General features: G+C 33.6%; 1 protein-coding gene across 1 annotated transcript in view; it reads left to right on the forward strand.

Moving 5' to 3' along the window:
• The first annotated feature begins 4,424 nt into the window (after positions 1-4,424).
• Anxa10 (annexin A10) overlaps positions 4,425-13,304 on the forward strand; it is a 52,523-nt gene continuing 43,643 nt past the window's right edge. The window contains exon 1 of the mRNA XM_048330573.1: positions 4,425-4,507. Coding sequence (XP_048186530.1) covers positions 4,472-4,507 — 36 coding nt within the window. The 5' untranslated portion in view covers positions 4,425-4,471. The remainder of the gene's footprint in view (positions 4,508-13,304) is intronic.

A 13,304-nucleotide genomic window follows, 5' to 3' on the forward strand; every position in this document is an offset into this window, starting at 1 on the left:
GTATTTTTTAGCTATGAATTACTCAACTGTCATGCATGAGTAATTCAAAAAACATAGAAGAGATTTCTGGGAAGCCAGCGGAGGAGCAGCAGAGCCCTAGCTAAGCTCCCTCCGACATTGCAGTTTCCCCACTCCAGAGAAAATTTTACGCAGCACAATTTGTCATAGCTAGAATTTGGAACCAACCCAGATGCCCCTCAGTAGACGAATGGATCAGGAAACTGTGGTACATATACACAATGGAATTTTATGCCTCTATCAGAAAGAATGACATTGCCCCATTTGTAAGGAAATGGAAGGACTTGGAAAAAATTATACTAAGTGAAGTAAGCCAGACCCAAAGAAACATGGACTCTATGGTCTCCCTCATAGGGAATAATTAGCACAGGTTTAGGCTAGTCACAGCAGAGGATCAAAACAGCCCAATAACCCTTATGAACACCTAAGCTGATGCTAAGTGAAATGAACTCCATGTTATGGAAACGACTGTCATATCACTGTTGTAATTATTTTCAACATGCGATGTGAAACCGTAGCTTCTATTATTGATGATACTCTTGTATCCCCTTCCTATGGTTGTACCTGCACTATCTGTGTATCTTATCTGAGTATATTGGAAACCGTGTATACTGGTATTAGAACTAGGAAATAGAAAGGGAATACCAAAATTGAGAGACACAGGGTAAAAAAGACAAACGACTACAAAAGCAATACTTGCAAAACTGTTTGGTATAAATGAACTGAACAACTCATGGCGGGAAAGGGAAAGGGGGAGTGGGAAGGGGGGAATGAGGGAGGAGGTAACAAACAGTCCAAGAAATATATCCAATGCCTACCATATGAAAGTGTAACCTCTCTGTACCTCAGTTTGACAATAAAAATTTAACAACAAAAAAAATAAATATAGAAGAATTAGACTCTCTCCATTGTGAGGCTCAGCTCTTCATTTTTTTTTATACTTCTCTATCATGGAAGAGGTTCAGTTATTAGCTGTCTATTACTTCATAAAGATGTGTATTTGAAAGTCAAATGGGATTCATGACTTTTCCCATGAGAGGCAGGTAGCACTTGTCTATGGTTGGTCTATTTCCTTACCTCAGTGATACCTATTTTCATCCAGGTGCTCACACCCAACAGGGCATTGGTAGACACCCATCAGCAGAAAACTCAATTAAATTGATTGTGGCCACCTGTGCTCCTTTACAATCTAATCTTACCTGGGCGCAGGTGGCTCACATCTGTAATCCTAGATATCTAATCATCTAATATTATCTAATAACCCTAGCTATCCTAAACCCAACAGGCTGAGATCTGAAGATGGTGGTTTGAAGCCAGCCTAGGCAGGAAAATCTGTGAGACTCTTTTCTCCAATAAACCATCATGTGATCAAATACTAGCCTTTAGCAAATAAGCTCAAGAACAGTGCCCAAGCCCTAAATTCTAGTGTCAGGATAGACAAAAACAAACAAAACAAAACAAAAAAACTTAATCTTCCCTACTTCCAGGTTAATGACATTGAAGATGAAAAAGATGCGTATTATGTCATTTATTTTTAAATTTAAAAATATATGTTTATAAATTATAATGTAAATATGACCCAGACACATGATATTGCTTTTGAATATGCTTTATGATTGACTTTAATACCTGTAAACATTAATTGCATTCAGAAGAGACCAACTTAGCAGCATAAATATTTCTTTTTCTTTCACAATAATTTTCTAACTTCTAATCTCCATGACATGTCAGAAATTACTATTCTAGGAATGTGAACTTTGTGTCAAATTAATATGTATGACTAATATACTAGAATTTAATTTTCAAAGTGATGAAAATAATTTTAGAGTAAGTTGCCTTTTTCTTAGACTTTTAATTAAATTTCTTCTACAAGGATTTCCAGATGTGATTCTGACAATAATTTAAAATGGGTTATTTTTATTCTTGACTTATATTGCCTTAAAACAGAAAGGGTCAATGCATATTTCTAATGAGAATGAATTTTCAGTGGATGTTAGACTATCACAATATGTCCAAAGTACAGAAATATTGACACTTTTTAAATTATGTTTGTCTTATTTAAGTTAAACATCAATATTACATTTTACACAGATTTATCTGAAAATTACTTGACATTTCTACTCTAATTTTTTGCCAATCTCTAAAAAATAAGAATGATATTTTGGATGGACAAATATAACATATGAAATAAAAATCTATTGCTTTAAATGATAAATAGCATAATTCAGTAATGATTATCTGTGTTAAGAAAGTACACAAAAGTGAGGTAAACAGATTACTGGCGTAGTTGTGAAACAATATATTTTTTCAGTTCTCCCAGCCTAAAAATTCATGTCTGCTGGTACTATATTCTTATTCCTTAAGCTATGATCTGTTATGCATACCAAAGGTTAAGAGAACTAGCATGGGAGGTAATCACCAGTTAAAGCCTAATGGCACCACCAACGTAGCTGGAATTTTTCCTTTGATCTCCAAATTCTAAGACCACCAAACATCAGACCAAAAAAAAAAATCTATTTGGGTTGTGTTGTTATATTTTAAGCACTGTTATTATTTTCAGGGAGTTTTTTTCATTTTCATTTCTTTATTGTTAAAGTGATGTACAGAGGGATTTACACTTTCTTACCTGAGGCAGTGTGTACATTTCTTATCCAACATGCTACTTCCTCCCTCATTTTCCCCTCTCCCCCTATTTTCCTCCCCCCATGAGTTGTATAAACCAACTGTAAGCATTGTTTTTTTGAACTCCAATCATGTTAGCAAACACCAAGACAGTGTCTATCTTTATCACAAGAATTTATTCTAGTGATCAAGAAACATTGGAAATAAAAGAAATAATAAAATTCCCAGTGGTGAAAAAATAATAGTGGTAGAAAGAGTAAAGGAAATGGAATTTGCAGGAAAGATGAGAAGATACAACCAATGAAGTCAGATTAGGACTAAGAGAGTGTGGCATTTCAAAAAGAATGTGCATAAAAAGAGGGACAAGACAGCTGTGCCAAGATGAGAACAGAGAATAAGCTACTAGATTTGTCAAGATGACCATCATTCATGACAGCAGCAGCATTAGCGTGTGGGGAAGGCTTGAGTTGAAATGAGATGAGGAGGCAAGAATATCATTGTGGAGAGGAGCATAAAGAAAACTATATGTCTGTTGCTCTCTCTCTTTTCTCTCCCCCTACCTCCCTCTCCCTTTCTCCCTGCTAAACTTTCCTAAACTTAGACTTCTAGCTCTACAACCATAGTCAACATCTAAAAAAATTACCCCAAAGATTACAAACAAGACTACAATAAAGCCACTAGCACAGTTATGTTTATTGCAGCACTATTCACCGTAGCCAAGATACAGAATCAGCCCAGAGCTCCTCAATAGATGAGACGGTTGAGAAAATGGGGTATATATACACCAGGAAATTTTACTCACCTAATTAGAAAGAATGGTTTTATAACATTTGTAAAGAAATTGAAGAACCTGAAACAATTATATTAAGTGAAATAAGTCGGGTCCAGAGAGACAAAGAATGAATGCTTTCCCTTATATGTGGAAGCTAGATTTCGCTTATAAACTGACAAGTAAATACATTGAGTGGTATGCAAGTGTATATACATACATTAACTGAAATATGGGAGATACAAGGGAGATCTAGAATAGTGTAATTCCTTACAAAGGCAAAGCCAAAGTTCAGCCAAATAAAATAACAGGAAGCAAGGACTCAAAAGGAATGGAGTGGGACCAAGGGGGAAAGGAGTGGAGAATGGAGAGAAGAGAATTCAGTCAAGGATCCAATTAATGTGCTACAAAATTAAGTAGAGGAAGGGGAAGGGTAGGTGAGAGAGAATGTTGAAAGGGGTGACACTGATCATGATCTACTGTATTCATAAACTACTTTGTTAAATGGCAACTCTTTGTACAACTACTTAAAGCTAATAATATTTGAAACCCCATGCATATAATTACTGTAGTTATTTACTGGCCTTTGGTAATACTTTTTCCATCTTTTCATACTTTACTGACCGATGCATATGTTGTTTAATCTATCCACAACATGTTTTAAATCCACTATTAACTTTGAAAGATGACAGTCATGTTTTCCTGTCCTAGAAGCCATTTTGTCTATTCAGACTAATTTAGTATATCACTTCTCTGACTCAGTAGGTGCTGGTGTATGCCTAGGCAACAATATTTATTTAAAATGTTAATCACTCTTACTAGTTCTCCTTTGTTGAAGTTTAACTTCAGGTTGAATTTTAACTCCAATAAATGAAGCAGAAAATATGCATTTTCTTATAGGCCATAAACAACTAAACACAAAGTGTCAAATCTCGAAGCAGGCAATCGTGGTACATATTCCATAGGCCCATAGTAAGGTCTCCTTACTCATGTGGCTGCTTCATTTCATTACCTACAGGGCCGGTTCTTGACATTCATAAGGCACATTTCGAATGCTAGTCCATGGGTGAAGGCTTCTTCATTTCCTTCCTGCCTAAGGTAACTTGTCTCTATGGAACCGTCCCTAATGTTTTTATGAGATTTGCTTATGGCACTTACCATTCCTCATCTGATATTCTATTAATTTCCTCTACCTACTAAACCATAAATCTTTTTGAATGAAGAAATGTGTATTTTTTTCCCTTCATAATTGCCTGACTTCATTCTTTAACATAGTGCCTGTATCTTAGAGGTTATGGCTATAGATTCTGCCAATAGACTGAGTTCTTATTGCACTCTATCACTTTATAAGGTGTGAATTTAGATAAAAGTACCTGTGTGTTCTCTACACTGAAATACAGAATATAGTGCCTGGCCCACGGGGCATTGTGAAAACTAAATTCAGGCATATAGAATATTCACAAGAAACCGTACCTGGAATATAGTAAGACCTCAATTAACATTCCTGTTTTAAGATGGGAGATACTCAAACCACATATTGAGAACAAGTTGAAAAAATGAATATTCCTTTTAAATGTCATGGAAAAATAATTTAAAACCACATGAAAATAGCACTACCTAACATCTCCCTAAGACTTTTCAAGATTTTTGTCATACTGGCCACACAGCCTACATAAAAGTTTTAATAAAGCATTTTAAAGCAAACCACATACAGTCTCAATTAGGGATGTATATAAAATACCCACTAAGCAATCATTGTCTGGGAAAAATTAGGGAATGTTGCCCAGTCCCTTTTCTCTGAATTGCCTAACATCATCAGGAAAAGTATTTGTCCTCAAATATTTTTATTATTTTGATTTCACCTTGGTACATTTAGTCTACAAAGTAAATCCTATAACTTTTGAAAATTAGCCTACAAGTAAGAGCAATTTTTTGCTGTAAACTCGTTTTTGTTTGCTTCTTACTCTGAATTTTACATGTTTTAGGAATGTAACAATTATTACTTTGTGTGTTTGTGCCAGTACCAGGGGCTTGAACTCAGACCTTTGCTTTCACACTCAGTTTTCTCACTCATAGCTAACTCCCTACAACTTGAACCATGTCTGCAGTCCAGCATTTTGCTACATAGTTGGAGACAGGACTTTTCAGCCTGGACTGTCTTTGAATAGAGTAATGATCCTCCAGGTCTCAGCCTCCTAAATAGCTAGGATTACAAGCATTCAGGATGACAATTATTTTCTAATTATTACAAACTGCCAAAAATACACAGAAAAAAGCACAAACATAATTAAGGCCACAAATACAGACACACATGTACATAGTCTGCCTTTCAGATGATCATATCTTTTCAAGAAGACAAACTACTTTACTTCCTAACATCTCTGAGTAGTACCAAGGATAATTTATAACCCAGATTCAATATGAACTGAATGGGGCTGGGGATATGGCCTAGTGGCAAGAGTGCTCGCCTCGTATACAGGAGGTCCTAGGTTCAATTCCAGCACCACATATACAGAAAATGGCCAGAAGTGGCGCTGTGGCTCAAGTGGCAGAGTGCTAGCCTTGAGCAAAAACAAGCCAGGGACAGTGCTCAGGCCCTGAGTCCAAACCCAGGACTGGCCAAAAAAACAAAACAAAACATCAATATGAACTGAATGCTGAAAAATTTAGATATTTTGTTGATATATATGTACATATATGCATATAGAAATATAATTACAAACACACATACATAGACACACATGTATGCATTTATATATATGTATGCATATATGTTTATGTATATACATTTTGCTGCTCACTCTATACCTAGAATTCAAATATTGTGTGTATATGTATTACAGTAAAACTATCGGTGTAATGATAGTAATTCATTAAACTAATTTGTTTTAAGCAAATTTCTAAAGTTATAAATACTAATCATTTAGCACTTCCCCATTTTACTTTGTTTTCTCAGCCTACAATTATTTACCCCTAATTCTTTGTCAAAATGTTAACAATTTTTCACAGATTTAATGAATACATGTTGTTCACTAAATGATAAGTAGCACAATTCATTTTATTATTTTAGACTCATACACAAAGCACACCGGGCCAAACAGTTCCTTAAAATTGTATTGGACCTTGATGATTTGTTAAAAAATGTATCCTTAACACGTAATGAAGCAAAATGCTACAATAAAGTCAACAATGAAGAATGAAAATGGTAGTAAGCATATGTCTTCAAAGACTTTTATTGTTAGGAAATCATTTATGTTGTAAGCCTGGTTTATTTTAACACACACAAGATATACAATAGTTGAAATATTTTTTAAAAAAGGAAAAGAGACACAGATTTTTTTTAACAGTTTGAGAACGTGAAACTAGGACTACAACACCTCACAGAGTCTGGATGTTAATCATAATTCATCAAAAATGAATTATTAACTTTGTGCCTAATCAGCTTCCTTTTCCATGAGTCATCAACTTTTACTAAAGGTTACCTCTTCTTTCACTGTTTGACTAATTTATGTCTTAAATCAACACAAAACCAGAGGTGAGACTAATGGTTCTATTTAGTTTGTGAGGTAATTCTGCCTATTTATCTATGATTGATAGCAGAGTATAAATACTCTATCTTGAGCCATGTTGTTCCAGATTTACGTCTGTAGGTTTTTGCCTAAGGTTGGTTGAACAGTGACCCTCAGTCATTTCTGGGCTCCCAGAGTAACAACTCTAAATAACTAGTCACTTGCTGGGATTTTTGCAATTTACACTGACATTACTCACCATCGTCAAAATGTTTTGCGGAGACTATGTAAGTATAATGTTTATTCCTGAAAAATGTTCTAGTCTTTGACATTTGACCTTTATTTGTAAAATCTTGCTTTGTGTTATTGGCACTCGTATGAGGAAATATTGGTTTTAATTTCCTTCAATAAAATTTTAATTAACAAATGCTCAATATAACTATAACAATGAGTTAATATTATTAAATCTCAAATCCATACTAATGTGTTGTCCCATAAAAGCAATTCAGTTGCTTTTAATTTCATAAGTAACCCAACTCATCTGTCTTAATGCTTTAATGAGGTTTTTATCTTTGCAATTGTTTTTTTTTTCTGTAAGAAATAAAAATAATTGTGTTGACCAAATTGTACTTTAAATCTGGGATCCCTCCAGATTATTTTTGAATAGCTTTCTGAGGAATTCAAGAATCATACAATTTGATATAGGGATTTCATATTTTTCCTTGTCTGAGTTATTTCAAACCAGTTTATCCACTAACTTTTGAAGATCAAATAGAATTATCTAAGTATGCAACATCTCAAAATATATCTATTTCATATAGTTTTGACATTCTAGATAAGTATGGCTGTGCTTTAACTATGGTTTTTAAATCCATATTATTTCTTAAGGCATTCCAAAAAACTTGTATGCCAAAAAAATCACAAAATTATTATTCAATTAAAATGTAGCAGAAAAAAATGTTGCTTGCCCATGCACAAAGTGTTAAGTGCTGGAAATATTTTAATGTATTTTGTGATAAATATTGATTGGGGAAGTCAAAGGCTAGTAGTCTTACCTCTTTTCACTTAACAGTCTTGATTTCATATGAATTTCAAGACTTAATTGTGAAGTAGAAAGTCCTTTGTATCAGAAATTGTTAGGCAGTTCTAGTTCACTGCAAAGAAATTAAAGGCATCTGTTGATTTAGGCCAAAGTAGTGTTTTAATTTGCAAAAAAGCTTCTGCTTTCATTCCATCCTATTTATTTCAGTAAATTTATTTGAAAATATTTTCTGTATCATCTATAATCATAGCTGAATATTTGCATTCATAAACATTTAGTGAATGTGTAAATTATATTTCATAGACTATTGACAGTTGTCATGTTGAGAACATTTTTAAGAAGTTGGGTGATTTTTGTGCTTTTAGAGCAGAGAAGCAAAAGTGAAGATTAGAGACATATATTTGAACAGCTCTAAATAATCATTTTAGTAGATTTAATTAATAGCATTAGAGATAAGTATACGCTTTATGTATACTCTCAGCAAGTGTAGGTAGTAAAATGTTTTATGCCATCACAATCAGATAAGTTTCTCTGTTATGCCATGTGATCCAAGTAGTTATAATTGGATATGTAAGATGCCAATATTTAAGGCCACGTTCACCACAGAATCCCCAGCTTGGATCTGATATGCTCAAGCCTGAGACCCAGACCTTCTTTAGGCAAGGAAGGTCTCATTTCATAATGTAAATGATCATTGACTAAGGTGCTAGATAGAAATAGACTTAATACTTGATTCAGAATATATGACATTTGAACAGACAAGTTGACAGGTATACATTATCATTTCTGAGAGCTATCAAAGTCATGTATTATTGTCAATTACAAGTTTTAAAATAAATATATGTTGAAAACTACATTTGTGTTAGAATAAACTTCTGTAGTGTTTTAAAATTAGTTTTCAGAATTATAGTCAGATGATTTCATTGATTAAGGTAGTTTACATATTGGAACATTAACAAAATTAAATTTATCTTTTGTGTAAGTCTGTACATTTGAAGATTTTTACCTCTGTAGACTATACAGCCATCTAGAGAAAATAAGATTTGATGTGTTATTGGAAACCTAAGGTAATCTGTGATTTATGAAGTAGAGCTAAATCATACTTCAAAAATACATTATTAAGATATATAAGAGTGAAGGAAATTGCATTGTAGCCCTTTTAGTCTCAGTAAATTTCCCAGACCATCCTCAAACTTGTGGTCCTCCCGCCTTAGTTGGTATTATGGTTGTGTACTCACATCCACCAACAAATATATTCTTTGTGAATCCAATTCGGTGATATAAAATGTTTATTTATTTATTTATTTTTATTATTTTATGCATTTTATGGTTATCATAAGATGAGTATAACTAGAAATGAAGTGTTCCACATTTTAACCAAATTAAGATGGAGTGAGTATATTTCATTTTTAACAATGAACTGTACAAAGTGAAAAAATGCACTCCATAAATTTTTTTAAAAAAAAAATTAAAAGCTTACTATCCAGGAGTGATTGCAGGCTGAAAAATCATCGCATGGGAGTAGAAGCTGTTGATAAAGCAAGATTATTTTCAAAGCAAACTTTTACTATAGAAAGGTACTCCTCGGAGATCCAAGAAATCTAACTGTGTTTATCTCCAATATGACTTACTGAACAAATATTATTAAAAGGTTATTCATACTTCAGATTGCTTTTCGCTATCACAAGACTACATTGTCTGAACTTTACACACTTTGATTAAACAAAAGCTAGGCGTCATGCAGCTTGTGACTCCAACCTTTAGTGAAACTTCCATGGAGCTAATAATCAGTATCAGACTGGAAAAAAATTAATTCAATGGAATAACTTTTGCATTGAAGTGATATCTAAAGCATGCTGTTAAGTTCTCTAAGTCCTGTTACAATAAAAGTATGTTTTTTTCATGTTAGAGATGGGTAAGTATTAAGTCCTGAGTAGCAATTAAAGCTAGAGTCAAAGGCAGCCTTAGAATGTAGGGTCCTACTGATGAAAGACAATATTCTTACTTTTCTGCATCTCATTTTTACTTCCTATTGTGAGGAGATAATAGTACCTATCTTTTTTCTTTAATTTTATTGTCAAGGTGCTCTACTGAGGAGTTACAGTTATATATGTACGGTAGTGATTATGTTTCTTGTCAAACTTGTTACCCCTGCACACATTTTTCTCCCACTTTCATTTGCCCCAATCCCTGCCCCCAAGTTGTACAGTTGATTTCCAATATAATGTCTTGTGAGTATCATTGTTGCATTGGTTCACCCTTGGTCTCACTATTTTGATGTTCCCTTTCCCTTCCCTAATTCAGGTAAATGTATATATATACAATACCCAGGGTAGCAAAATCAAATACAGTGACAACAGGGGCTAAACCATAGAAAAGAAAAGAAATGAAAAAGAAGCAATTTCACATAGTACATTAAAAATAACAACAAAGAAAAACCTCTTATTTCCATATCTCGCAGTTCATTTTGCTTAGCATCATCTTGTATGATCATATGTACATAGCTATTGATCATCCTCTGCTAGGACTGTCCTAGGCATGTACTATTACCAATGAAGGAACCCATGGAATCTATGTTTCTTTGGGTCTGGCTCACTTCACTTAATACACAAACAAGGCCATACTAAAGCTACCAGCACAACCATGTTCAATGCAGTATTATTTACCATAGCTATCATATGGAACCAACCCAGATGCCTCTCTGTAGATGAATGGTATATATACACAATGAAATTCTATGCTTCCATCAGAAAAAATGATATCATCCCACTTGTAAGGAAATGAAAAGATCTGGAATTGTACCTATCTTTAAGAGGCTCTCAATGACTAATTGGCAGATGACACACTAAGAGGAGTTCATGAAACACAGAAAAGTATTGCTGAAATATTATCTACTAAATATCACTGTTCTATTTTAAACACTCTAACTTGGATGTTCTGACTTTCCAAAACACAAGGCATTGCTCTATTGCTTTCACAGAGGAGGTTAAATTTGTGAATATCTACATGCCTCTGTGTGTGTGTGTGTGTGTGTGTGTGTGTGTGTGTATAACATCCCAAATCTTATGAGTAAACCTAACATAAACAGTTTCATAAGCATAAGTACATTTTATTTTCATTTTTACTTGTAAATAGACCCTGCCATGTAAAAAGTTTTCAGATATCCACTTCCCCAATTACTGTCAACTTCTCTTTTCTTTAGAATCCATTTTCACATCCCAATTCTCTCTGAATCCACTCAAAATTCCTAAACCACTCTTAATAAGAAAAGCGGCAACCACCCTGAGCTTAAGTACTGTGCCAGATCCTCATACCTTTCCTGTTCTGATACCTTTCTTGGGAATATTCCAAGACTTAATTCCTAACTTTCTCCCTTTCTACTGTACCCGCTTTTGTGTTCATATCACAAAATATAATTTTAATTATAATCTATGCACATAGATTTTTTAAATTTTAGCACTTTCACTTGGACACCAAATTCCAATAATCAAATTTTCACACAGTGAGTAGAATCTCACTGCACAAGCAAATATACATAAACTACAGTTGAAAAATAGAGAATGTGAAATCAAGGATAACTCTTGTCCTTCTACCACACCTCCATTATCATTACCTGTTAACTTTAAGCAGTAGCCCTTACCATCTGTCCTTCCTCAAATCTCTCTCAGTTTCTGAGACTACATGGTGAATATGATTACCAGAATTAACACTTTTAAAACATGCATTCTACTGATTTACAGAAACCATCTCTGCTAAAATTAGGCAAATAATTGGAGTAGAAGCTAAATATAAATATATTTCGTGGAAGCCTCTGGTCTTGGTATACAAGTCCTTAAAGCTTTATGATGATAACAAGAAATGCAAGTCCTTAAAATTTTACATAATAACACGACCCCCCTCATATGAATTTAATTTATAGAATCACTTGTTTTTTCCAAGTGTTTTTGGTGTATAGATTATAAAGAACACTATCTGGAAAATTACTTATAAATTATGCCTCTAGTAGTAACATTGATATTGTGCTCACTTAAATGTTGGTTTTGATCTCTTTGAGGTAAAAATAAAAGCATTGCAACTTTTAAAATCCCTTATGAATAGAAAGAAGATAGTTAACTATTTTTATGTGTGCTAGTTAATCAGCCCATTTACCAAAAAGTACAGGAAGTCATTCAATGGCCACAAGTCACAAACTTTAAAAAGTTACATTTCCTCCATTCAATTGCAAGGTAAAAGTCTTAAGACCTCATATCTGAGCAATAATAGTCATGGTCATTTGAATGAGTCATTTCTGCCATTAGGTGGAGTAGAAAAATCAGAAAGAAAAGAATCATTTATCTAGCATTACTCACTGATTTGTACTCTAGCCTCCTGGGCCTACACCAAGCCCTCTACCTACACTGAAATTCTATCTATAGAAGTTCTTTATAATCATGAGTAGCTCTGCCTGATTCACCAAGACTGAAAGGACTTCAGGAATTTTTTAAGTATTTCCAGAATTCACACTGTAAAGCTCTCAGCCTTGATGTCTTTTCAATTATCTTCAAAAAGTCATAAAACTGCTTATAAATTGAGAACATACATTTGTCACTGAAGGAGGAATAAAAAAAATCTTAGGGTCCAGTACATATGTACTGTAACATATAGTTATTAATATGTTCTTTTTCATTATACTTTTTATTTATACCCATCAGAAATATTGAAAATTATGCTGCAAATAATCAGAAAAACAATTAGAAAACCCTGACAAAGGCCAGGTATAAAACATAAACATAGTTTATATATAATATTATGTCTTTCTATGTTCTTTTATGTTTTTCTCTTATGGATAAAGTGGGAATGAATTTGTGTCACACAGCACTTTGGATTGACTTTTGCAGTAAAGCAACAAGATGGCTTTGTATATTTAGCATCTTATCTCTGTACTATTTTATTTTTAAGTAAGGCAGATTTAAAAGCACTGTGGTTATGCTTTGCAATTATGAAAATATCATATCCTTCTAAGTAGTATGTAGTAGTAATGTTTTTAAAACATGTGAAACATATCATATTTTTAACTGTGTCATTCTTTTTGTTAGCATCACCATGACAGTAGTAATCTTCAATTATTGTTCAACTCATTACAGATAGTGAATGCATATGTCCAATGCTTCCTAGGCATTCATTTAATGACCAATCAAAATGTCACTGTTTTAAAGGGTAAGGAAGAAAACAAAAGTGTTGAGTGGTAGAGACGCTACTACCTGGGGGCAGAGGCCTCTATTATGCTGATAGGCTGTTGTTTAATCAGTCGTGTAGCTCATATATAGGAAAATAAATATTAACTGTGACTTCAGATCCTTCACAG

Source organism: Perognathus longimembris, chromosome 21 (assembly GCF_023159225.1).
Source record: "Perognathus longimembris pacificus isolate PPM17 chromosome 21, ASM2315922v1, whole genome shotgun sequence".
NCBI lineage: Eukaryota > Metazoa > Chordata > Mammalia > Rodentia > Heteromyidae > Perognathus > Perognathus longimembris.